Genomic DNA, 26,657 nt, shown 5'->3' on the forward strand with positions numbered 1-26,657 from the left:
GACCCCATAAATAGTAAGTGAGTTGAACTTTAGACATAAAGGTAGTATATAGAAAGAATAGTGGCCAAAAGGTATGGTTAGAAGATTGTAGAACTTCAATTTTTTCATATTTCTTGTGGCTATAATGTTCTCTAAAGTTCATGACCCATTGCTTCTATTTGCTTCCAATTTCATGTTTTCTCTAGAATGTTCAATGGATTAGCATAATATTACATCCACTTTAAAATAATCGACACAATTTAACCTTTTTCACTATTTCGACAATAATTTTTTTATTTATTTATCAAAGAAATATATCATGAATAGGTATTAATATAAAAACAAATTAATATCGAATTCTCTATCCTGAAAACATTCAGCAGAGCTAAATTCAAAAAAGTACAGCAAGTGGTATGCCAGGATAACCTACATGAAAATCAGTCTCCAATAGAAATCAGAAGTGCTTATTGCAAGCATGAAATAAAACATCAAACAATCAACAGTAATCATCTAAATTCGATTTCATAGTCGATTGCCAAAACTCATGACAAAAAAGACTCGTAATCTGATTGGCAGAAATTAACAAAAATCAAAAGGTATTTATTAGATTCAAGGCTGGGTTCAATATATTCTGAAGACTGTAGGGACTTTTGCAAGCTAAAACATTTTTTAATTCTGCTCTTCTTGCTTTTCAATAAAAGTCTTCTTGATCCAACCCCAGGGCTGCGAAAAAGAACGGAAAAATGTTAGATAAGGGAAAAATGGTATGTACAGCTAATGAATGATAACCAAATTTATGCATAACAACATACTAAAAAACGATACTCGTATATCACAGAAATTCCATGTCTTCCAGGTCATGATTGTAGATGAATCATACGTATATTTACGATCAAAAGGAAACATTTGTTATGTTACATAGGAACTTTTTTTTTTAACAATGACCACCAAATTCTGAGAAGGCATTTTTTTTTAACAATGATCACCAAATTCCGAGACTGACAAGTACTTTGGTCAGCCCATCTAAGGAATCTTACGCAAGTGTATCTTAATAGACAGATTCCAAATGAACTCCTTCCATCCGGAAAAAAACAGCTGCACAAACTAATTTAGGATGTTCAGAAAAAGTTGTCAGAATTCTTCCCGTGAGTAATGCATCATTGGTTTGTCATTAGTTAGTAATGGCGAGTGTCACAATAATAAAACCCAAATCCTTCATTATGAGGGATAAGATATGGTGTTTCCATAGGTTTTAGTGATTAGTTTATCTACCCTTATTTAAATTGAGTGGTGGAGGGAGTTACAATAACCAAATCTGATACAAAGGTCCGTTGATAATTTTGAGTCACATCCTTCATTATGAAGGCTTATATATGGTGTTTCCATAGGTTCATTGGTACCACTAATACAAGCATGTCACGCTACTGAGATTCTGTTATACACCTCTTGTCAAAAGTCCTAGTCAAATCCAAAGCCAAATTTCCATGCTCAGTTAGATCAAAAGAATCTTTTATACACCTCTTGACACAAAAGTCAAATTCATTACTGATAAAAAACCCTCATCAATTTGCATCAGAATAGGAATTCAACAGCACCACCAATCTGGATTTGCAGCCAAAGCATATCCTTGAAATAACTTTAAATACAAAAGTTCAACTCAAACTTATATCCTAAATAAGCCACTCACCTACTTCACGCCATCCATACTTTACACATAAATAATACAAACACCATAACCCATAAACCTTTTTACAGCTTAGCCTCCTCCTATCTCTCAAGTAATTTAAATAGATTCCAAAACCTCAGCAAGAAATGCCAGTATCATAGATATTTTCAGGTGTCAACTTGCTTCAAAATTTCCAAAGAAAAGGTGCTGTTTCATCATCCTCAAGAGGACTTTCAGCAAAAGAGTTTTAAAATATTCTCACTAATCTCATACATATGTGATTTGATCTAACAACAAAAAATTAGAAAGGTTTTGCTTCAAAACATAATCAAAGTGGAAAAAAAAATGCTGAAAAAAAATACTTCTTTTCTTTTTACTAGCACCATTTAGGGTTTTCCTGTTTACCAATGCATATCTTTGATGGTAAATATGTATAATCTTCATTTATAAAGATTATAATAACTAATAAGTTGATATTTTACAAGTATAAATTGAGATGAATTTGATAAGATTCCAAATGACTACACAATTACTTGCATAGTTGCATATAAATCACAATCAATCAATCAATCAATCAATTCCTTAATCTCATAAGTGGGGTCAGCTACATGAACCAAAAGTGATTATTCTATGTAGTCATCAACATAAATCTTCCTCCTCCAACCCTTACGATCCAAAGCCTTATCCTCATGCAAATCCATATACTTCATATCCTTCCTAACTCTTTCTAACCAAGTCATTTTCGGTCTCCCTCTCTCGTTTAACCCCTCCATGGTCCCACTCTTCCACTCTTCCTACCGGTGCCCCCCGCGTCTTCGTTTTACATATAAATCACAAAACACGATAAAAAAAAAAATTGTGAATAGTGTAAAAGTCTAAATGGTACAAGTTATACATAATGGAGGAAGTACTATGTGTATAACAATGATTTTTAGAAAGAGATTTCCCTATAAAAGCATATTGCAAGTTGGTGAGTAAAAACCTAATCCCTTAGAGGTTCATTTATGATTCGTAATCAAATCCACAAGTCATTGAATGTCTGTATATAACACTGCTTCAAATTTCACCTATCCTGCCCCATAAAAGCAGCTGATACTGCAAATTTAGCTGCTCAAGTGTTTACCAATGCTAATTTCAGATGGAGGCAAGAATTCACAAAGGCAACACATGGGTATAAGTTGTATAACCTCTTCAAGGGACATAGTCAAATGGGAAATTGGAAATCACAACTCCTCTTAGACCAATGACTTTGAATGAAAAAACAACCATTTGCTTGAAAGCTATAGTATTGAGCTACATTTTGATTGAAGAGGGCAATGTTTCTTTGAATCATCCAAATTAACCCAAATTACCAAATCGCACACATTACTCCATAAATGAGCATATATTAATACTCCGAGACAATAAATCATATCCACGTATCAGATTCAACTATCAAATAACAAAGTTCCATCTTCTGAAGTGTCAAAGTATCCATACCGATGTCGGGATATAGAGGATTCAACACTAGTATGGAATACATAAACAAATCGAATAGTCCAATCAAACACACTCGTAAATTACAAGAACCCTACTACATAATTCAAGCGATTCATGAAGCAAACCAAAAGCAACATTTAATTAATCGACTAATCACATAGATTTAAACCCAAAAGGTTCTTCAACAATTCTGTTATTAATTACTTTCACATAGTCAACCTTTACTTTCTACCCACCTTTATAAATGTAAATCAACCCAAAACAAACCAAAAATGCAAAACAATTATACACATAATTGCATCAAATCAATACACACCCATCAGATCTAATCCCAACTTCTATCAAATCAAAATCAAAAGGATTTCATCACCCCACAAACAAATCCCACTCAATCAAAAAACCCAGATGAAAAATCACGCAAAAAAAAACCAATTTTCAATCAAATTAACAGAAAAATCAACAAAAAAATAAGGAAGGAGAGAGAAAAACCTGAACAAGATAAAGGCCAGCAGTGGCGGCGGCAACACCCCAACCAACGGCAGCTTTGATATCAGTAGGTTGAGGTATCATAGATGGCTTCAAAATCTTGAACATTCCAGTTGATGATGCTCCAACCATTTTCAGAAAACCCCCCTTTTTTTTCAAACTTTTTGGAATTTGATAAGAACCCTAAAATTGAAGGAGATGAATTTGCGATTTCAGATGTTAAATTGGGTCAGATTTCAATGTTTGATTTTGTATTTGAGTATTCCGAGGAACAAGAGGTCTTTGTCGGGCCCATTATCGACAGTTTTAAGTTTACATAAATTTGATGAGAGACAGAGTAACAAGAATGGGCATTTGGTCTAGTGGTATGATTCTCGCTTAGGGTGCGAGAGGTCCCGAGTTCAATTCTCGGAATGCCCCTTTTTAATTTTACATATTTTTTTATTTTTTTTAGTTTAAATCTATTTTTTTTAACATCTCAAGGGGTAAAATAGTAATTATTAAAGACTTAAGGACTAAAAGTTTAAGCTTTATCGCTTAGGGTGCGAGAGGTCCCGAGTTCAATTCTCGGAATGCCCCTTTTTAATTTTACATATTTTTTTATTTTTTTTTAGTTTAAATCTATTTTTTTAACATCTCAAGGGGTAAAATAGTAATTATTAAAGACTTAAGGACTAAAAGTTTAAGCTTTATCGCTTAGGGTGCGAGAGTCCCGAGTTCAATTCTCGGAATGCCCCTTTTTAATTTTACATTTTTTTTTAAGTTCAAATCTATTTTTTTTTTTACATCTCAAGGGGTTAAATAGTAATTATTAAAGACTTAAGGACTAAAAGTTTAAGCTTTATCGCTTAGGGTGCGAGAGGTCCCGAGTTCAATTCTCGGAATGCCCCTTTTTAATTTTACATTTTTTTTTTAAGTTCAAATCTATTTTTTTTTTTTTACATCTCAAGGGGTTAAATAGTAATTATTAAAGACTTAAGAACTAAAAGTTTAAGCTTTATCGTCAAATAAATGAATTAGTAAAAAATCCCTTTTTAATTTAACATATTTTTTTTTACATCTCAAGGGGTAAAATAGTAATTATTAAAGACTTAAGGACTAAAAGTTTAAGCTTTATCGCTTAGGGTGCGAGAGGTCCCGAGTTCAATTCTCGGAATGCCCCTTTTTAATTTTACATTTTTTTTTTAAGTTCAAATCTATTTTTTTTTTTTTTACATCTCAAGGGGTTAAATAGTAATTATTAAAGACTTAAGGACTAAAAGTTTAAGCTTTATCGTCAAATAAATGAATTAGTAAAAAATCCCTTTTTAATTTAACATTTTTTTTTTTTACATCTCAAGGGGTAAAATAGTAATTATTAAAGATTTAAGGACTAAAAGTTTAAGCTTTATCGTCAAATAAATGAATTAGTAAAAAATTCATTTTAGCTTTACATCAATTATATTGGTTTGATCACTTACTAGTAATTAGTTTTTCGGTTTGTTCAAGATGTATGTAGAAAAAACGAAATTTAAGGAATTGAATGAAAGCGCTTTTGATATACGGAGTACTAGGTATGAATTGAAATTTAATGTCTTAGTGGTAGTAATGGGTAAAAAATTGAAAGTGAGAACCAATTGTCCAATTGTTAGTTAAATAATATGAATTTAAACTATACATACATAATATTTATTTTTTAACACATTATATACAAATATCAAACTTAATATTTTTACCAAACCAACTTATTACATAAATAATAATAATAATATATATAAAAAAAAAAAAAAAGACTCAAATCTCATTCACCTAATAAAATGTTCAAAAAGTCAATTCAATAAAATGAGAAAGGAAGCTTAAAATGATAGCAGCGTATATGAAAAGGGGAAAAGTAGCATGTCTCTTGGTCTCACGAATCGTCTTCAACACCATCAAAAGCATCGTGAGTCGTTAAGCATCGTGACCTAGCTGGTGTGCCCATGGACTACCTAGGCATGACCTTCATTCATTTCTCTATAGAAAATTATTTTTAAAAGGCTAAAGATTTTTAGTGAACACCACATTGACAATAATACAATGATGAGTTGTTTGATGGGTCAAGCAAGTTCCAATTGAGCTAGGATTTGGGATTCCTCTATATTTTGCCCCACTAAAGATAATGGTTGAAATATATTTCCAAGACAAGGTCCTAAAAGTACACCTGATGAATAATGTAATTTTGTGGTGCTCTTCATCAAAAGGTTATTCAGTGCTTTGAGTTTTCTTGTGTAGAAGGTTCTAGCTAGTATTAGTCTAGAACCATGTTGTAAGCAAGGATGCACGGACACGCCAAAAATCTGAAGAGTCCGAGTCGACACGCGTGTCGGACACGGACACGGATGAGACACGGGGCGACACGTGTCCGACACGCAGAAAACCGTGTCCGATTTTTTTTAACCGTTTTTGATTTTTGGACACGGGCCGTGTCTTGGGCTGACACGGGCTGTTTTGGTATGGACACGCGAAATACCTAAATTCCTATGCTTTGCCTCTCTACCTCTTTCCAAGTATCCAGTTCTCAAACTCTCAATCCTCTCATCCTCTCAAGTCTCAACTGAACCCCTTGCTGCTCACTTGCTCAGTCGCCGACTTGTAGGTCTCACCGTACCGCCGGCTTGCTGTCTCCGTCACCGCCACTCGCCTCCTTGCCGGTTGTCAGGGTTGCTGGCCTGGCCCTTGCTGCTCGTGGCCTTCATCTCTCATTGTTGCGGGGGTTGCTGGAGTTGCTGGCCTGGCCCTTGCTGTTCGCCTGCTCGTCCTCAGCCACCACCTATCACTCCACCGCCCACCTTGTCGCCCGTCGTCAGTGTCAGCCACCAGGTATGGTTCTTCTCTACTTTTTTTTTTTTAAAATTCAATTAAAGTTCTGAATATGCATCCTTGGATGTCGAGAAGTGAGAGAATGTCGGTGAGAATGGAGTCTGGGAGAGAACTTAATCGGTCTTCATTTTCTGAGTCTCCGCCATTGTTGTCTTTAATGGAACTCAATTTCAGCCTTTTCGTGCTTATTTCTTGGTGTTCTGCCATTCAACAATTGAGCTCCATTGTTATCTTTACTGGAGCTCAATTTCTGCCATTCAACAATTGCTGTGATTCTGAAGTGAATTCGAGTAATGCTAATTTGGGGAATTTTTTAGGGTTTTAATCAGTGTAAGTGTGTAAGAACTTCTGATTTTCTGAAATTCAATTGCTTCAATAATTCAATTTGTTGTTCGTCGTCAGCCAGACAACCACCGCCCACCACCGTGTTTTGACAGTTTTGTTGATTACTTGATGAGATGTTTGATTTTGTGTTATGTTTCTAGTTTTGTTTGATTACTTGAAGAGTACTATTAAGACATGTCTGGTTTGATGGTTTCTTGATATGTATCCGACTATGTCCGTACACTTTTTTCATTTACTTGTTTAATTAAAATTGTGTGTTTTGAGACTAATTATTTAGTGTTTTATTGAATTAGTTGTCAAATTCTCGTTTTTTTTAATATATTATATGCCTTGTTATACGCCGTACCCGTGTCCCCTATTTTAGGATTGTCGTTTTCCCGTGTCCGTATCGTGTCCGTGTCCGTATCCGTATCCGTTTCCGTGCATCCTAGGTTGTAAGTACCTGCAATGAGGTGTGTGGAAACTTTCTTTTATTTTCTTTAAAAAAAAAAAAATTAAATAAATCTTATACTAGCATTTATTTTCTTTGGAGTTGGAAACATTCTGGAGATTAAGGGTAGAATTATAATATTCTAGATTTCTAGAAAGAGGAAAAGGTGCTATAAATATACATTCCCAACAATATTGTTAGAGGGCTGAACACAGTGATATTGTAGTGAATATTTTAAAATCAATGGTGCTTTAGACAATTGGAAAATTGTTATGGTAATCATTTGAAAATGAAGATTCGAAAGAAAATATTATTTTGGTTTCTTTCTGTATTAGAGTTTACTTCTTATGATCATCTTCTTACCAAATTTAGCATAGCAAGTACTTGTAAATTTGTAATCAAGTAACCTTTGTTATAGCTTCTCGATTTCATGAGATCTTGGGATCGATTCTCACCCCCATCTTTATGGCTCTCTAAACAACATAAAATAGAGATGTCTTAAAAACCGTGTATAATATACGTACGGTAATATGCAATTTTGAGGGCGGGTCCCACGTTGGCTGAGCTTTTCAAGATCGATCATGCTACAGTGTCGTTTTCCAATTGAAAAAAGAGACCAATATTATTGCCTTCTATTTCAAGTATCCTCAAATGATTATTATTACGGATATATGAAAGATTGAAAACACTACTAATAAGTATATAACTAGTCTTATAAAATGAAAACAAAAGTAAACCTAGTCAAACTTGAATTAAAAAAGCAAGACGCCAAGACCACTCCCTTGAGTCCCTTCCTTACCCTTCTTGTGTGTCACGCAATCTTCATACTTACAAGTCATGCATAAATCTTGAGAACTTTTAATCCAACAATACAAAGCTTAAAATTGAAGGGATAATGTCATACTAATTATCAAGCACAAGAATTTTCAACATTATTTTAACAGAATGTTTGGTATGAAAATTAGAAATGAAAGGGAAAGTAAACATATAGGGGGAGGGGGGAAAATAATCCTTTAACTCTTACCTTTTCTCTTGTTTGGTTAAACCATTGAAAGGAATCGCTTAAACATAACGAACACCCTAATTTTCCTCTTTAAGAAAGGTAAGGTAATTGTTATCTTAGGTTTTATAGAGGTAACAAATAGGTGAAAATTAACTATTACCCCTAAGTAATGGAGTTTGACTTATGGAGTACTCCCTTTGTATTTTATTACTTTATTCCTTTTCCTTAAGTTTAGGAAACAAATCATGTAATTCTATATGTTAGGAAAGGTTTCCTTTAGAATTTATTTCATTCCTTAATTTCAGCCAAGATTAGCAATTATACAAATCTGACTCATTCCTTCCAAATTTCTTCCAGACCTTCATTACCAATTTTTTTTTAACTAATCAACCCCAGAAAGTATAATCAAAGTAATCTCCGTATAATTTAATATCATAAGACATTTTTCAACATGAATATGTATAATATCATCATAACACAAATCAACATGAATAAAAAACATATACGGAGTAATAAATACCCAAAATATAACAATTTTATTTCTTATCATGCTCAAACTAGTATTCGTAACAAATATACTCCTAAAACTAAATAGTAAATTACATGAATTATATAATTGCCATCAGAATATCAGTTCAATTCTGTTTTTGTTAAAATGTAATCAATGGATTGAAATTGAGTGGACCATACTTAGGCTGTTGATCAGGAGTAAAGAGTCCAAAATGCTGCTCACTTGGAGCTCCTGGTTTGTTATCTTCATCAAACATAGCAAACAAATAAGTCTCAATTCCTTGCCTGCTTCACATGGCCGATCAAATTCCGATAATAAGTCCCTGCATTTTCAACCGTGGCATCATCTCCACCTTCAGACGGCCATGGTTTCTAACGGATAATTCTCTGTTTCTTATTGTGAGAAACAAGTTTTTTTTCTCATGGGATATGTGTCAAGGTTTAGGGTTCCTACTCATGACACATACGCGATCCCCACCAGTGAAAAACATCACATTATTTTCCAAAATACCATTATGAGAAACAAGAAACTGGGACTCCCTCGTTTCTAACACCACAATCCCTGCATTAGGTGCACGCGCCTTCCCTAAAGCCACGTACACGCCATCTACAATTGCGTCGAATAAGTTCTGATAGTCCCTTCCACTGTCAGAAAGGAAACACAGGACCAGGTGCAGTAAATATTGCGTAGTCAAGCCTTACATTTTGCTTATTACTAATACAAGCAAAGTACGGGTAAACATTAACCAACAAAGGCGAACCATGCTAGTTAAAAAGTTGATTATCGGGGTAATGTATCCTGCATTACCGAATTCACTGGCAGATCGTGGATAAGTATTAGTGAGTAAGCTCGTATCAATGGCTGTCGAAACCAAAATCTGTCTACCCAAGTTATTTCATTGCAACAAGTGCATTGAGAATGTTCTGCATTGCTGGTAACACTGCCGGGGCTTCTTGATAATCAGGATGGATTTCATTACCGACTGCAATGTACTTGACCACAGTTGCAAAAGGGACGACATTGGTTTGCACCCACTGGGTGGCAGCTGTTGGGTCGGAGGCTATAAACGGAAGGTCTCCGTTAGCGACACCTACAATGGTTTTGATGCCGGAACCTTGTAGGGCTTGGAGAGCTGCTATGTTGGGATTAAAGAGCCTCATGGTTCCTATTCCGTTGGATTTGTAAAGGTTTATGACATCTTGCTCCGACAGTAAATTATCTGCAATGTTTCCATAGCAGACTCAACTTGTCCCACTGCATATATTTAAAATCCTTTAATATAAAAACAAAGAGCAAGAAAAGAAAAACAACCTAGCTAATTAAATGTTTCGCTTCAACTTATTTCAATCATAATAAAGTGTAGACTAGAATTTTTATTAGTTTGCGCATTTATAAAATCTACAAAAATTACACATCATAATTTGAGTAATCTAATAGGTATTTCACTTGTATCATTATTGTAAAAATAACATCAAATTTTAATCATAATTGAACATCATATTAGAGCAAACCAATTAAACCAAGTCAGATAAAAAAAATAAATAAAAATAGATTAGACCAACTAGACTAAAACTTAGTAAAAACTTAATACTTGTAATAATTACAATTAGATTATATACCTGTATGGTGTACGTTAAGGAATAAGTATACCATAACAAGCAATAGCATCGCAGTAACAGCCATTATAAAACAAACAGGTTTATTGATGAATGTATGTGTTGAATATTTTAAGAGAAATAACAAACTCTAGTTGGTTGTTTGAAATTCATTAGATGCATGCATATATTTATACTATTTGTAATTTTTATTATAGTAATAAAAACGAGAGTATAAGAGGAATATCATGCAATATTAAATTAGGCAATTTGTCAATATATACTAGCAATATTTTTTCCTTGGTGGCAATAGACATATATTTACCCTAATATTACACAATCATTTTTGGACATAAATCAATATTTTTGGACATTAATAAAACTGTATGTCTTTAACATTCATTTTCTTTCTATATGTAAAGATTTTCACATAAAATTTATTTTTACGTAAATTTTACTCCGTGTCATATTTAGCAATTATGGAGTACTAAGATTATTATATTGTCTAAATACAATGTGTTTAAGAAAGTTAGGAAACTACATTTCTTCCTATAATGTTGTCTACATACAATGTATATGAATACACTATATTTTTCCTTGTCAATAATAAAAAAAAAGAATTATACTGTAAAAGATATTTTCTTTACATATTAATTTAAATTTAATTATTAGCTTAAAACCAATATAAAGATGATCGTATCTTTGTCAAAAAAAAAATGATCGTATCTTTGTAAGACACTAAGACCACATACATGATGTCTAGTAACTAAAAAACATAAATAGCACAACTAACAGTAAAATGATAATAACTAACCAAAACTTTAACGTTGCATTCAAAGAAGTGGGAGGCAAAAAAGAAGACTTTTTCATTTTATTTTAATTTAATTTAATATTTTTCATAAATAAATAATTAATAGAGTGATATCATAACTAAGGCCATGCTTATTTCACCTTACAAATAAATAAATAGTCACTAAATATAATTTCAATTCAGTAAAAATGATTTCAGTAACTTTAAAAAAGAAATATAATAGAACATCACTAAGAATAATTTCAGTTTAGAAAAATTAATTTCAATTCCGTAATGCATTAATAAAAATTTAAGTTCAGTAAAAATAAGGTGAAGTGAACAAGCCTAATTAATAACTAACTGTTCACATGTTTTATTTATATTTTGATTTTTATTTTTGTTTGCGTGTCAATACACAAATTTGACTCTTCGTAACATTAAGTTAATAAACAAAATTGTTAAACAGTTATTTTGTCTCAAAACTATACATTAAGACAAATCTAACTTTAATGTGACTATATCTTTATTTATACATGTATAATAAGATTAATAACCAACGAGGCAATGATGGTTGAAGTTGGTTATAGGTCACTTCTGATAGAAACAATTTATCATCCCTTTGTGCTTGTTAAGTTGTTATGCTAAACAAGGAGTGGTTTAATGCTAACTTAGGTAATACAAGTATCTCTAAGCATGCATAGCTTATTAGTGTTCCTATTTGGGCTGCGGCCTCATAGAGTCACTTGTTTTTGGGCCTCTTTATATTAACAAAACTTACCTTAACCCAATGAAAAAAAAAATAAAAATTAAAAGCTTAAAAATAAAGCAGAAAGGACTTTTTTTTTTTTCCTTTTCCTTATTTATATATGAAGTGACTGGGACAAAGCACGTGAGGAGAAAGCATTGTTTTATGACATTACAATACTCCCTCTATTTCGTATTAATCGCAACAAGTGTTCACAAAGTTTAAGAAAATTTATGGAGTAGGGTCCAAAAGAAAATTCTTTTATAATATAAAGTATTATTGGTAGGAATAGGGGTGAGCGTAGCAGGGTACCCTGTAAAAATCTCAGGACCCAGAACCGAAACCTATTGCAACAGGTTCCTAAAAATAGGAATCGGAACCTGTTCAACATGTTCCTAAAAATTAGGAACCGAAACTGGAACCTGCAGGTTACGATTCTGGAACAGGATACCCTGTTTTTCAAAGTAAGCTTAATAGTTACTTGATAAATTATTACAAAATTTTAAAAATAAAAAATAAAAATAAAATGCATGTTCACAATAAAAGCTTACAACTTTAATACAAATATAACAAACCAACACTAATTATCTAGTATATTTAAAACAAAATTACAAATACTTATATTAATACCATTAATTAAACCTGTAAGAGTAAGATGAAAAATGAATAAGAGGAGGGAGAGAGGTAGGTGGCGGCTTGTGTAGGAAATGAGAAATGATGTATGAGCTTAGGGGGGTTTTTTTTTTTAGACTTACTTAATTATATAATTTTGATATAGTCTTTCATATTTGGGCTTAAATGATAGATTCTGATTTCATGTACCCTAGAGGGAACCTGTATAAACAGGATACCCTACAGGTTTCGGGTCCAAAATTTTATTACCTGGAATCGGAACTTGATCTATAGGCTCCGGTTCTGGAACTTGTGGTTCCAAGTAGGTTCTGGTTCCAGGTACCCTGAATTTTTACTCACCCCTAGATAGGAAAGAGAAATAATAAAAAAAAAAAGTAGTATAAGTGGGGTTGATAGGAAAGATAAATAATATAATATTTGTGTAAGTGGGGTTAGTGGGAGAGAGAAAATATAAAATAATGATGGGCCCTTTCATAGAAGTGTTGCAATTAATATGAAGCGGATGTAAAAAATATATTGCGACTAATACGAACGGAGAGAGAATCATACTCGGGTGATACATATGAATACGAAACTTATATCATGCAAAACTTCTACAAATATCATTTGTAAGATTTGGTAAGGCAAGTGAGATACAACGAAAAAAATGGAATAAACGAAATCAATATCTACGTCATCATGTACAACATTATTAATTTTAAAACTTTATATCACGTTAGCCGTATCATGAAAAACAGAGTAGATTATATTGTTACAATTTACATCTCAAAGTAATCGAGATATTTCCTTTTGATTATAAATCCACACTATATTCTATACTTCTTATGGGGCGTTTGGTTGAAGGGATAGAGATAAGAGGGAAAAAGGGAGAATAGGGATAGAGATTTAGTAATGGGAATTTTATAAAATTTATCCTTGTCCCTTGTTTGTCATGGGAGTGAGACTATATTATCATTTTCTTGTCTCATGTTTGGTATGTTAGACTAAATAATGGGGATAAATAATGTTATTACATTTAATCCCTTTTGCATTTATACTACCTATATTAGATAAGGGCTTGATTAAAGAACATACAGACTTTCCTTCATTTGTAATGAAATAAAATAAAATAAAACAAAATTCTAGCATAATATTTTTTTTTTTTTTTTAGTTTAAAAAATCATGTACTACTTGTTGAAACCTGATACATAAAGACTAGCTAACCTTGATTTTTACACAATGGTATAGAAGGTTACAGGCATAATGTTCCAAAAGATCATCAGCAAAAGTATAAGAGATCATCAAGTTAACAATTGATAAAAGCAACATATATAACGACAAGGCTTTAAAGTTGAATTAAGTCCTAATCGAAAAACAAAAGGAAGCCAAACCATTTTACGAGTATCGTAATAGTTCTTCTTCAAAAGACAAATCACGATATTATCACCACCTAATTTTCTCCATCGATCTCTTGTAAATCAAATATCACTTTGAAGTCATGGGGCATAGTAAATAATATGTCCATTTTGGCGGCATCTTGACCAATTAGACGAGTAGCCTTTACAACTTTTCGGTGTGAGATTAGGGAGAGCACACTAGGATAGTTGTTTTCTATTATCTGTGGTTTTCTCATGAAAATCAACTACATGCACAAATGCCCTTTTAATATCATTCATTGCTAATGCGTTGTCTTTTCTCTTCTCATTTCCCCCCACCGGACGTCGCTGCCCCCCTCGCCACGTTGTTCCCCACTGCTTCCTGCTATGCCTTCTACGCCGTTTTCAATATTAAGGTTTTTAAGGTCATTTTCAACCAAGAAATTAAATTCTAAATCTAGAGTTTTCTTAGTCGAATTTGACCTTATTAACTAAGTTTGAGGTGAAGTTTGAACCAATTTAAAATTTCGAGGTGTGTTTCAGTGTTTTTAATTTTCTTTATTTTTTTTTGTATTTAAGTTGTTTTTTAAAAAAAAAAAATTGGATTGTGGTGGTGGTCCGTTCATTGTTTTATGGTTGTGGTGGATGGATCTGGATGGTTTTAGGGTTAGGTGGTCTGGGTCGGTTTTAAGGTTAGGTGGTCCGTTCGTTGTTTTAGGGTTGTGGTGGGTGGGTTTAGGTCGGTCTTAGGGTAAGGTGGGTGGGTTGTGGTCTGGGTTAGTTTTAAGGTTAGGTGGGTGGGTCGGTGTTCAAGGTTGTGGTGGATGGTTTTAGATTAGGTGGGTGGGTCAGTTAGGGTTAATGGGTCAGTTAGGGTTAGGATTAGGGTTAGAAGTGGGTGGTGGGTCAATGACCGTTAGGATGCTGGTGGTGGTTGTTGGGAATACCTTGAGGTTTTTTTTTTTTTTTTGGTAGTGGTGATGGCGGCTGGTGGCGGTATTGGTGGTGGAACATCTTTTTTTTTTTTTTTTGGCAGGATTTTCTGGCAGAAATTCCGCCGAAATACAGTCAGTCGAAAATTTTCGACGGACTTTCAAGGCAAGAGAATCTCATCCGACGCCCCAAAATCCATCGGAAAAGGTCGTATTTCCTACAAATACATTTTTCGATGACCATTTCCGACGGAAACACGTTTTTTCGACAGAAAACAGGGTGTTTTTGACGGAATTTTTCCGTCGAAAATGGCCTATTTTCTAGTAGTGTCTTTCGATCACATTTCTTGCAGAAGCAGGCCTCATGTTGAATAATTCCTCTTTTTTTTTGGGTTGCCTGGTTTAGTCCATTCTTGTAAATGGTATTGTTTGACCTCTATAGGCGAGAGTGTGAGACATTGATAATTAGAAATAAAGTTGATTATCGAGGTCATATATCATGCATCACCAATTTCACTAGCAGATGATTGGTAAGTATTTGTGATTAAGCTTGTATCAATGGCAGTCTAAACCAGAATTTGTCCACCTAAGTTGTTTGCAACGAGAGTGCATTGAGAATTTTCTGCATTGATGGTAAAACTGTCGGGGTTTCCAGAATAGGATTTCATCACTGATTGCAATCTACTCAATCACGATTGCAAAAGGTACAACGTTGGTTTGCACCTATTGGGCAGCAGTTGCTAGGTCAGAGGCTATAACTTGAAGGTCTCCATTAGCGACACCGAGAATGGTTTTGATACCGAAGCTAGCCTTGTAGGGCTGCTATATTGGGATTAAAGAGCCTCATGGTTCCTATTTCGTTGGACCTGTAAAGGTTAATGACATCTTGCTCGGAAGGTAAGTTGTTGTCTGCAACGTTTCTATAGCATACTCCAACTTGTCCTATTGCATATGTTCAATCATAATGTAAGGTTAAAAATTATGCTAATACATGTTTTTAAATTTCATAGCATACTCCAACAAATGCAAAATTTCATTCCAAATTAATACATGTTTTAATTTTAAATTGTACGAAATATTATTTTTGTACATATATTGTACATGTATCGTAATATTCAACTATTGGCCCATATAAGTTTGTGTAAATTAGATTTTTAGATCAAACTTGCAAATTTTTCCCTCATGTTAATTTTTTCTCATATATTTATACTATTTGTGAATTTTATTATGGTAATAACAAGAGAACAATAGGAATATCATGAAATATTATTTAGGCAATTTGTAAATACTAGCAATATTTTACCTTTGTATATAAAGGCAATGAACATATATTTACGAGCTTGCCCAGGTTCTCTGAGAGAAAAACATGGGTTGTTTATCTCAAGGTAAATTCGTCTTTTCGCGTGTAAAAGTAAGGGTATTTATGTCAACATTTCTTGGACGGATTTCTGCTGTTATATGGACGTTAAGTGGACATAACTAACCATGGTTAGTTGCTGCGACTGTGAGCCTCTCACGGTCTCACCTACCTAAACCCAAGAGCATCGACACGTAAGCCTCTTTTTTCTTCAATTTGACTGTTCTTCAATTCAGCTTTTACAATTTGAAAAAAAATTATTAAAAAAATAAAAAAAATCACCATCATCTTCCTCCTCACTCCACCATGACCCATCTCCATGATTAATCCATGGTTTCCTTTCCTCCTTCCTTCACATTCCCGACCCTGCCAGCACCTTCATCTTCTTCAAAAAATATGGAAATGTTACCGTGGGTTAAAGGCCTTCGTTTTGGCGTTAACGTTGGGGAAACGGCTTTATCACCGTTACATTGCTCTCACATGTTAGCTGACAGAGCTGGGGCCCAGAACTCGTGTTTCATTGGATGTTTGCAAAAACTAGTGCAATTTAATTACAGAAATGTCGAGAAAAACAATGCTTGTTTATCACCGAGATTGACTTAGATTTTCTCTATATTTACCTTAATATTACACATAAAATCAATAATTTTTGAACGTTAATAAAACTGTCATCAACATGCATTTTCTTTCTTTATATAAAGATTTTCACATAGAATGTATTTTTTACGAAAATTTTACTCCGTGTCATATTATAGCAAGTATGGAGACTATGGAGTACTAAGTATATTATATTGTCTAAATACAATGTGCTTTAAAAAGTTAGGAACTACATTTCTTCCTGTAATGTTGTCTAAATACAGTGTATCTAAATACGATATATTTTTCCTGTCAATAATAAAAAATGAATTATAAAATATATTTTCTTTACACATTAATTCAAACTTAAAACCACTATAAGGTATTTACCTTAATATTAATCTAAACTTAAAACCACTAGAAGTTTTTTTTTTTTTTTTTTTTTTTTTTTTTGACAAGTAAAACCACTAGAAGTTATCATGGATAATTTTGATAATTTTTAATTTGTTTACTTTTTGTGAAGTATTTTTAAGGTTTTATATAGAATATCAAATAAATGATAGATACTATTTCTATCTTTATGTTAAAGGGGTATAATTTTGCCTAGAGTAGTTATTATAGCAAATTGTAATAATTGTCCAATAAAGGGATTGTTTAATACAAGCATACACGACATAAAGGGACGGTGTGACCTAAACTAATAATTCATCAACATGCATATACATTCAAGTAAATTCCAACATGTAAAATCACAGCTGAATTCCAACATACATACTCTAATATAGTGTTTGAGGTATTCCATATTAAGTTTAATTTGTATAGTCTATAACACATGTAGTCAAATCAACTTTTTACATGTGTGCACGATTCACCAATCCATACATATATTGTGTGTCCGATCCATGTGTATGTGGTTTGTTTTGTGTACGAATATAATGATATTCAACCATAAGCTTATGCTTTTAATTGGACTACTGATCTAGTTCATCTACAAGGCAAAAGACCCACATTGAAAGTTGTTTCCTTCACACCATGCAACTTGATCCATGGCATAACCCATTTCACCACCATACACTCCGGCGGCCGGTAAAATCGTAGTCGAGGCAGGGTAGTCCTCAAAGCCATAGTTAATACTTAACATGTTGAACAACGAAGCATCCAAGTCGTAATCATTGGCACCACCAATTATCTCTTGAGTTGGAATCACTTGGGTTGTTTGCATTGGTTGTACAAAGTTCTCCAAGCTTGTTGAAGTGTTCCAAATCGAATTTTCATCCAAGGTATAACCACATAAATTAACATCATTAGAAATGGAATCAGATTTGTTCATAGCTAAGAATTCATTGCTCCAAAAATCCGAAGTTGGTGCAATATTATGCAATTGTGTATAACTAGCAGAGTTGTTGCACTCAAAGTTGATAGTGTTATTTTGTAACTCTGTATCATTATCTGTTTTTGGAAAGCAAGTTTGGGGGTCATGATCATCTGAGAAGACTAACGAGCTCGAATTCGATGGAAACCGATGATGATTAGCAGATTTAGAAGCATTAGTCTTAGATTTTGACTTCTTTTGAAGGAGATTATGAGTGTTGGGATCAAAGCCTTGAGCAAGAAGTTTTTTCTTGATGCAAGAATTCCAGAAATTCTTTACCTCATTGTCTGTTCTTCCTGGAAGATGTTTGGCAATTTGGGCCCACCTATTGCCTAGAATTCTATGTACTTCAATTATTGTTCTTTCTTCTTCTTCTGTGAATGAACCCCTCTTTAGATCTGGCCTTAAGTAGTTTATCCACCTTAATCTGCAGCTTTTTCCACACCTTTGAAGTCCTGCAATGATCAATTTTAAGTGGTGAAAGTAAAGGTTTTAACATAATCAACTTTTTGAATGGTATAGGGGTGACTTATTGCGCGATTAAATTTTGTTAGTTAAGGTCATGATTTCCCCCTAAATAATATTAGTTATGACGACGTGACAATAATTTTCAGACAGTGAAGATACGTACTGTAGTAGTTATACGTATGTATAGTGTGTAAAATATATATATATACTCAAGGTTCAATCTTTAAAATCAATAAATCAAAAGAAAGTAAAATCACTTTAGAAGTAAGATGCAAGTGTGACAAACATTATTTAAATAAAACCAATTGAGTTTGCAATAATAATCTTGCTTCAAGGAGGGCAGGAGCGAACAAGTAAGTCTATTTGTCTAACTATTCAGGAAACTAATAAGGGGCGAAATGTCCTATATACCCTTAATGAGAAAACAGGAGTTTGAGACTCAAAATAAGGACTCGACCAAGACAACCAAGGACAGAAAATCGTACCCACATATAAGGACTCGACCAAGACAGCCAAGGACAGAAAACGTACCCACATGCGGACGTTCATACGTACCTGCTAATTTGGGGACAGAGCTCCAAGAGCCATGACCATGATTAATAATATGAGTGGCAAGTCTATCATCTTCTTCCGGAGACCATAACCCTCTCTTAACCTTTTGTTTGCTACAGCAGTGATGACCCATTTTCGACCCGTTTCTCGTACCACAAAACACATGCAAAGGAGAGTGATGTGATCACAAGCAGCTCAACTTTCAGCTTTGTCCCTTATATGTACTTGGCAGTCTCTTCTAATCATTTGGGAATCTACTTAACTATATAGTATTAATAACATGGTTGTTATATTCTTATTAAATTATCATACTTAAATCATACTCTAATATAAAAGTTAGCAATAATATTATATTATCCATTGCATGAAAATGATTGATAATGGATGAAGTGTATTGTAGAAAGAACTAATGGAATGTACGTAAACTTGCTAAGAAGAGATTATAGGAGGAGAGTATGAGCTGGAAATATTAAACTTAGGGTGCACTCATTGCAAGACTATGTATACATGTAAGATGTAGCTTGCTAAAAAGCTTGTTCTTTTTTGGTTGCTTCTAGATTAAGCTTATTTTTTACCAAAACCCTAAACACTAAAATCATCTTTGACAAGATCTTGCTCTTAATTTTGTGAAACATATCCAACTAAACCGACACAATTAAACTAGAAACTTGGTGCGGACAAGAATTAATAAAGGTGACAAAGCAAGAGTAGTGCAAAATAATTTCGTCAATGACAACAATTTTTACTATTACTTTCGTTTCAAAATTATCTATTTATGAAGCTGCGAATACAAGTTATTTTTACTCCGTATTAAGTTTCAATGAACATTATCATTACACTATTGCTTGTTGGTTGGATATATGAACATAATATTTTGGACAATTTTAGGGGTAAATTTCTTTCAAGTATTTGGGTCTAAAATGCTGACACAAAATACAAGTATTTTTCTTTGTACTTGGCAAAATAAGTTAAATAACATTCAAAGTCCAAAATGCAATACAAATTGACTAAGTCAAGATGTTAATAGCCTCCCAAAATGATGTATAACCGTCAAACACCCTTCCTTTTGGAGAAAATATGTGCTCTTAGCTTAATTGTTACACTTAGTCTTACTTGTCTAATTCAATAAGCAGACAAACATTTGCTTACTATTCCAAGTAGGCTTAAAAAGCTTAGTACTAGTATTACAAAATTTAAAGATGGAAGAATGAGAAAACCAAAGAGGTACTAGAAACTACACGTCTCCTTCACTCCATATTTCCGGATAACCTATACTGATTTTGACATCTGAGGGCTACTATCACTTTGTGGCTCGTTTGTACTTTGTGTTGGTCGACGACCTTTGTCAGGACCACCGATGACACCCCAAACCTCAAATTGTCTTTGCCGAGCTCGTGCTCTCTCTTTTTCTTCCTCTGATTTTGTCGAGAAACAGTAAGGACAAGATACACCATACTCGTATTTAGGGGAATCCATATCAGCATCGCTGACAGGTTGCTTGCAGCCATAACAGAGTTTGAAAGTGCCCTGGGCCAAACCATGATCCACTGAGACCCGCTTGTCAAAGACAAAGCATTCTCCCTCCCATAGACTCTCAGATTGTGGAACTTCCTCTAAATACTTTAGTATCCCCCCTCTCAAATGATAAACCTGGCAAATCGTTAAATGTCTTAATGACCAAGTCAAAGAAACCTTGAGGAAGCAAGAATGGCATTGATAAAATCGGCATTAACAGCTATGAAGTGATAGCTTGTTCAAAAATTTTGCAAAACCACCTATGTGAAGCTACGAAGATTTTTTTTTTCCCTTTAGTCTATTCCTGGGAGTAAACGCATGCATCTTGAAAACTCTACAATACTCATTTGGTTCATTAATGCATTGCACAAGAAAAGAGCTCCACTGATGACACCCAAGCGACATCTGTTTTGCTCATCAGAAACTTCACCATTATCCCAATGATCTAAATGCACTCCCATTATCTATATATTAGGCCATATTTCTAATCTAGACCATCACCTTTTAAATTAAGCAAATTACACTTTATATTTCTCATATTACCCTTGATGATATCCTAAACTAAGAATTCCAAAGAAATTCTATATTGATAAAACTTTTAAAAATTCAATCAGTAAGAAATATTTATGGTATTATAACCCAATTTCCTAAACATGACTCCAAAAGGATAAAAGGATGTGTTTCGTAAGACAGTAGGGGATCAAGATCTTTAACACACAAAATAAGACATGCAAAGCTTAAGCAAGAGGAAAAGTTCATTTAAGTTTATTTTGATCTACAATATTTATATAATCAGAAAAAGTGAGCAATTTGCAAAAAAGTATTTACCTCTTTGAAACCTTTACTTAAGAGATAGCTAGAAGCTTTCTCACATCGTATCCCACCAGTGCAGTACATGGCAACACGAGGTGGAGACTTGCACCCTTCAGTATCCTCTTGGCTTTTACTTATCTTGTTTTCTGGCACCTCTTGGGATGGAAGACTGTCTGTACCAGCCAGTTGAAAATTATCTTCCACCCAAGTAGGAAATTCTCTGAAGGCTGTTGTACAAGGATCAACTGCTCCTTTAAATTTTCCAATTCTGGTTTCATAGGAGTTGCGCACATCGATGACCACCTAAGATTAAATGAAAGATAAGTTCACAATGCATGTCTGTAACTGTACTTCAAGCAAAACTAAACTATTTCGCTATTTGAACCACAAGGAGGTTGTCCATATGCTTTCTTTTACCACAAGGAGGTTGTCCATATGGTTTCTTCAAAATATCTAGCTATAAACAGGGCTAGAGAGCTTTGACAGAGTCTAAGGAGGCGATTAAGAAATCCAACAATGTTATCATTTCTCTAACCAAAATCTATAAGTGCCAAGGCCTATTAGGGCTCAGACAGTAATATATTTAACTGGATCGTCCATCGTTTCTGCTGATTTAAGTATGGATTAAAATTTAATTTCCATGTACAAGGAAATTTCAAAGTGATGTTTATACATTAATCCTTATGAAGAAAAGACACAAACCCTCAGGGTTGTTTAATTAGTTTAATCTGAATATAAAACTTAACTAATGAAAAAAAAAATTGATCTCAGAATCTCTAAAGAAGTAAAACTATGTGATAAACCAAAAGATTGCAATATATTCTAATCACAAAGTTTTAAGCAGATCAAGAGGATGAAGTTTGCTTTCTGAATTTAGTTTTAATTTCATTGGATTTCGACACTGAAGCAGCTATTTTAGGATCCCTGGCGAAAATTAGAGTTTCTATGAACTTTAAAAAGTATGTGATATTCAAAATCCTGATCATAAAATTTGAGTTGATGCAGAGGATGGTAGTTAATTTCTGAACATGGAATAACTAAAATGGATAATATCAATCCCTTAAAACTAAAATGGATAATATCAATCCCTTATATGGTAAAGACAAAATCTAAAGCACATCATCCATATGCTTGACAAACAAAAGTTACTGAAATATCTTTCTTACCGTGTTTGGGTCGCTGATCAATTCATTCCACTCTTTAGGGCTAATGTAGGTTCCAACCTTCTCTGTAGGAGAAACACTAGGCATTCCAAGGGAGACTATCTGCTAATACATGCAAATAGATCACAGATGTAAAAAACAAAGCATAGTAATACCAGAGTAGTAACAACTAACAACTACTTAAGAAACAATTCACTGAATATGCATTTAGAAGATAACCTCTTTCTTTAGCTTGACCCTAACATGATCCCATCGGAAGGGTGCGTCTTCTCCAGCTCCAACAGGAGATTTGCTTGTATGTCCATGGTGTATTGCTTCATCTTCTGGAGTCACAGGAGACTCAATCTGCCTTAGGCCCTTCAGACGTTCATCAGATTGAATAAATTCAAGAACACGTTCTACAGCTTCACGGGTACCGCATATGCTCCCATTTATTCCTTCTGGTGCAAGAATGATACCACCTGAAACACGCTGAACAATATCAGACAGGTAAGGGCATGAATAGTCAGAATTTATGTTCTTAGGACATTAGACTAAAATGAAATAAAGCAGTGAAAAAGGCACTTGGACATCCACCAATAATGCAACACAAAGCAACTTGATAATCACAAGATTTTAATACTACCTCCGTTAAGTATTAATTGCAACTTTGGGATATTATTTGTGAGATATAAAACATTCCAAAGTTGCAACTAATAATTAACGGAGGTAGTATGATATAAGTTGGATTGGCCCACAAGATTTATATGAGCAATGCAGCCAACTAGCCCTGACACTTGGATGAAAATTAAGGTCTTTTGGCAGCTATTTCGAGAATAAGAACATCAGAAACTGAAATAGTAACAACAACTAGATTGTAGTTGGTTAGCACAAGCAAGCCTTATAAAGAAGTCGAATTATACATATAAAGCTAACGTCAAATATAAGACTTAGTAGTGAATTTTACAAGGATTATCATCACCTGAGAGGCTGAGACCTCCTGATTTGAATTTCTTTTTCCTTTATTTTCTTTTGGAAAAAGGTTGGGGTGTGATCAACATGCCACTATGGCTCCCCAAATCTAGAGCAAATAAACTATGAATTAGGACGTGTTACACCCAAGTGATGAGACCGTCAAATTTTACATGCATTTGCTATGCCACCATGGTTCATACCAAAATGTTCAAAGTGTTCTTACTCGATTGCATAGAAAGCCTATTTAAAAGTAGAAAGAAAAAACAAATTATAGTTTCACCATGTTCTCTCTTGTATCTTCTCTCAATAATATGCATTTACACCAAGTGTTCTAAATAAATAAAACTACTGTTCTTCACGATTCAGGAACAAAACTCACTTATGCTGGCCAGATTTATGGAAATTGCATTTGCTAAAAAATATCTAGTCAATCCTCAAATGAGACCAAAACTTTCTGGATCAATTTACCACCCATTATCTTGTTCTACATCATAGCATAAAAAACCAAATGTATCACTATGCTAGCCATTGCTTCTTATATATGTAATATATTGGTCACTTAGTCTAACAACTCCAATTAAGGGTTCAATATACAAAGTATAAAATAACCTTTCTACCCTGTAGGGTTTTGAAGTCTGCATACATCTTTAAGTTTTCATATTCCAATACAAAAGCCCTTAATTGACAAACCATTGTAGTCTCTTTGTCCCTAATCTTAAAAACTAACACATCACTATAACTATCAAGTATCAATATTAAATATTAAAACATAGCATTCACATGGTAGAACTATGTCCCAACCTCTGATTGAACAATGAGCCGTCATTTTACTGAGTTACCTGACTAGAGTCTGGAATAAGATGTACATAGCCCTCCATTGCTCATTTACAATATACCTTAACCCATGGTTAACCAATACTTTGCGGCAACACTACGAACTAAATTTTGTTAATTAGGGGAATTGCATAACCCTCATCTCACTCACCACTGCTCCTCTCTCTTTCATTACCTCCACCAAAGAGGCGAAGGCAACCAAAATTTGCTTTGAAAGCATTAAATATACCCTAATGGTGTGTTTGGATATTGTCATTTCTTTCACAAATCTAGATATGAGGCAAATGACTTGTTTGGGAATCTATATCACTTGAAATCGGGTCAATTCTATGCACTCAATGGAAAGGCCCATCTCCAAGAATTTCCAAATTCTCTTCAACATCTCCAAACATGCTTTCCCCATTCCTTTCTCTCATTTGGTCACTCTACAACTCTACCACTCAACTCCTCTCTCCTCCATCCCTCCACAACATCAATGGCCATGAATATTTTTTACTTTCTCCACGAACTGCACATAACTTCATCACTTTCTCTCATTGATTTATTCACTAATCTACTCAATCCTTTAAGTTCTCATAATCCACCATTGATGGATCCTTTTTTTCTACATTGCTTTTGTCATCCCACCATCACTGCCAATTTTGCATCTTTCTCATTGATTAGAATATCCAACTCATTAATCAGAGGAAAATACTCAAGAACTGAAATTCTAATCTTTCCCAAACATATAATTGGGGGAACCATATATCAAGATTTCAATATCAGAAATTGAAATGAAGCTTTTGAAATATAAATGGATCCCCTAACCCTAAATGTAATATTGGTAATACCAACATTATGCCCCAATTTATCACACAATCTAAATGACAAAATCAAATTGCACGAATCATATCTACAGAAAACTCGAAAAGCTGAAAATTTTACATACAATAAAATGAAAAAATAACCAAATTAAGATTAGAATTACCAATTCTTCACAAAGGCGTTTGATGGGGTTGCGAAAATTGGCATGATCAGGGAAATCAGCGAACTTGTAAAAGGAGACAACAACGAGCAATGAAGAATCAGCGAGTTCCGAGTTGAAAGAAGCGGCAGCAGAGAAGCAATTAGGTGGGGTTGCGGAGGAGAGAGAGAGGGTGAGATTGGAGACGACGGAAGAGGGTTGTTGTGCGGTGGTGATGGTGGGTTTCATGGCGGCGGAAGAAGAAGAAAAGGGGGTGATTGAAATGGTGGATTTGAGAGAGTTGAAGGGGAGAAATGCAGCTGCTGCGGCTATCGCTGCACTTCTAGTGGTGTAGTGCCTTAGCATAGGATGGGATTGCATTGATGCTCTCTTCCTATTTGCTCTCTACTTGCTTTCTCTCAAGAGGACAGAGCAAATTGGAGAGTATAGTAATTGGGAATGGTAACAATGTTGTCAACTTGTCTCATACACCATTGGGTAAAGATGGCTTTGGCTGTATCGTATCGTGTCGTGTCTCGTGTCGAGCTAATGTGCTTTTGGATTGGTTAGGCTTAGGGGTGGGACTTCGGTCTGGCAGTTCGGTTTGACCTCAGTTTGAAACAGTTTCGGTTTGAAACGGTTCGGGTTAAAACGGTTTCATTTAGACGGCGGGTCGGTTCAGTTCGGTTTTGATTAGTCACAGGTCGGTTCGATTTCGGTTTATTTTTGTACGATTTAAATTCGGTTCGGGTCATAAACGGTTCGGTTTATAAACAGTTCGGGTCATAATCAGATCGGTTAGAAACGGGTCGCTTCAGGGGCGGATTTACTCGGGTCAATGCCGGTTCAGTTTTTAAACGGTTCGGTTAATAATCGGGTCGGTTCAGGGGCGGGTTTACCCGGGTCAATGCCCGTTCGGTTTATAAACGGTTCGGGTCATGATCTGACCGGTTTGAAACGGATCGGTTCAGGGGCGGTTTTACCGGGTCAACGTCGGTCCGGGTTCATATCGGTTCGGGTCATGAACGGATTATTTTGAAATGGGTCGGTTCAGGGGCGGGTTTACCCGGGTTAATGCTAGTTCGATTCATATCGGTTCGGATTATACTCGGTTTGGTGCTAAAATCGTTCGGGTTAGTTTGGTAATCAGTTAAATTGGATCGGGTTGAAATCGAGTTCTAAAAAGTGGTTTTGACCGGTTAGCGCGTTTTATTTTATATCAAGTTGGGACTAGTATTTTCATTTCATTAGCGGGTCGGCATAGGTTGGTGAAAAAAATAATGGATCGAGTAGAAATTGGGTTTTAAAATATTTTTGACCGGT

At 34.3% G+C, this 26,657-nt stretch overlaps 2 protein-coding genes, 1 long non-coding RNA gene, 1 other non-coding gene and 1 pseudogene across 4 annotated transcripts; 1 reads left to right on the forward strand and 4 right to left on the reverse strand.

Moving 5' to 3' along the window:
* Nucleotides 1-393: 393 nt before the first annotated feature.
* Nucleotides 394-3,852, reverse strand: LOC110704443. The gene is made up of 2 exons (XR_002507936.1): nt 3,614-3,852; nt 394-702 (listed from the first exon to the last, which is right to left on the reverse strand). It is a non-coding gene; the product is annotated as an uncharacterized LOC110704443 (long non-coding RNA).
* A 106-nt stretch (nt 3,853-3,958) lies between these two features.
* On the forward strand, nt 3,959-4,030 carry TRNAP-AGG. The gene has a single exon. It is a non-coding gene; the product is annotated as a tRNA-Pro (tRNA).
* A 5,140-nt stretch (nt 4,031-9,170) lies between these two features.
* Nucleotides 9,171-10,420, reverse strand: LOC110704368 (annotated as a pseudogene).
* A 6,923-nt stretch (nt 10,421-17,343) lies between these two features.
* Nucleotides 17,344-19,342, reverse strand: LOC110704344 (transcription repressor MYB6-like). The gene is made up of 2 exons (XM_021882129.1): nt 19,116-19,342; nt 17,344-18,547 (listed from the first exon to the last, which is right to left on the reverse strand). Exons 1-2 carry the CDS (start codon nt 19,243-19,245, stop codon nt 17,709-17,711), a joined length of 969 nt encoding a protein of 322 aa, XP_021737821.1. The 5' UTR covers nt 19,246-19,342; the 3' UTR covers nt 17,344-17,708.
* A 725-nt stretch (nt 19,343-20,067) lies between these two features.
* On the reverse strand, nt 20,068-25,788 carry LOC110704444 (rhodanese-like domain-containing protein 7). Its single transcript, XM_021882229.1, has 5 exons — nt 25,359-25,788; nt 22,823-23,074; nt 22,607-22,705; nt 21,456-21,743; nt 20,068-20,762 (listed from the first exon to the last, which is right to left on the reverse strand). The coding sequence occupies exons 1-5, from the start codon at nt 25,713-25,715 to the stop codon at nt 20,382-20,384; spliced, it is 1,377 nt and encodes a 458-aa protein (XP_021737921.1). The 5' UTR covers nt 25,716-25,788; the 3' UTR covers nt 20,068-20,381.
* Between the last annotated feature and the right edge of the window lie 869 nt (nt 25,789-26,657).

This window comes from Chenopodium quinoa, unplaced genomic scaffold (genome assembly GCF_001683475.1).
Source record: "Chenopodium quinoa cultivar QQ74 unplaced genomic scaffold, ASM168347v1, whole genome shotgun sequence".
NCBI lineage: Eukaryota > Viridiplantae > Streptophyta > Magnoliopsida > Caryophyllales > Amaranthaceae > Chenopodium > Chenopodium quinoa.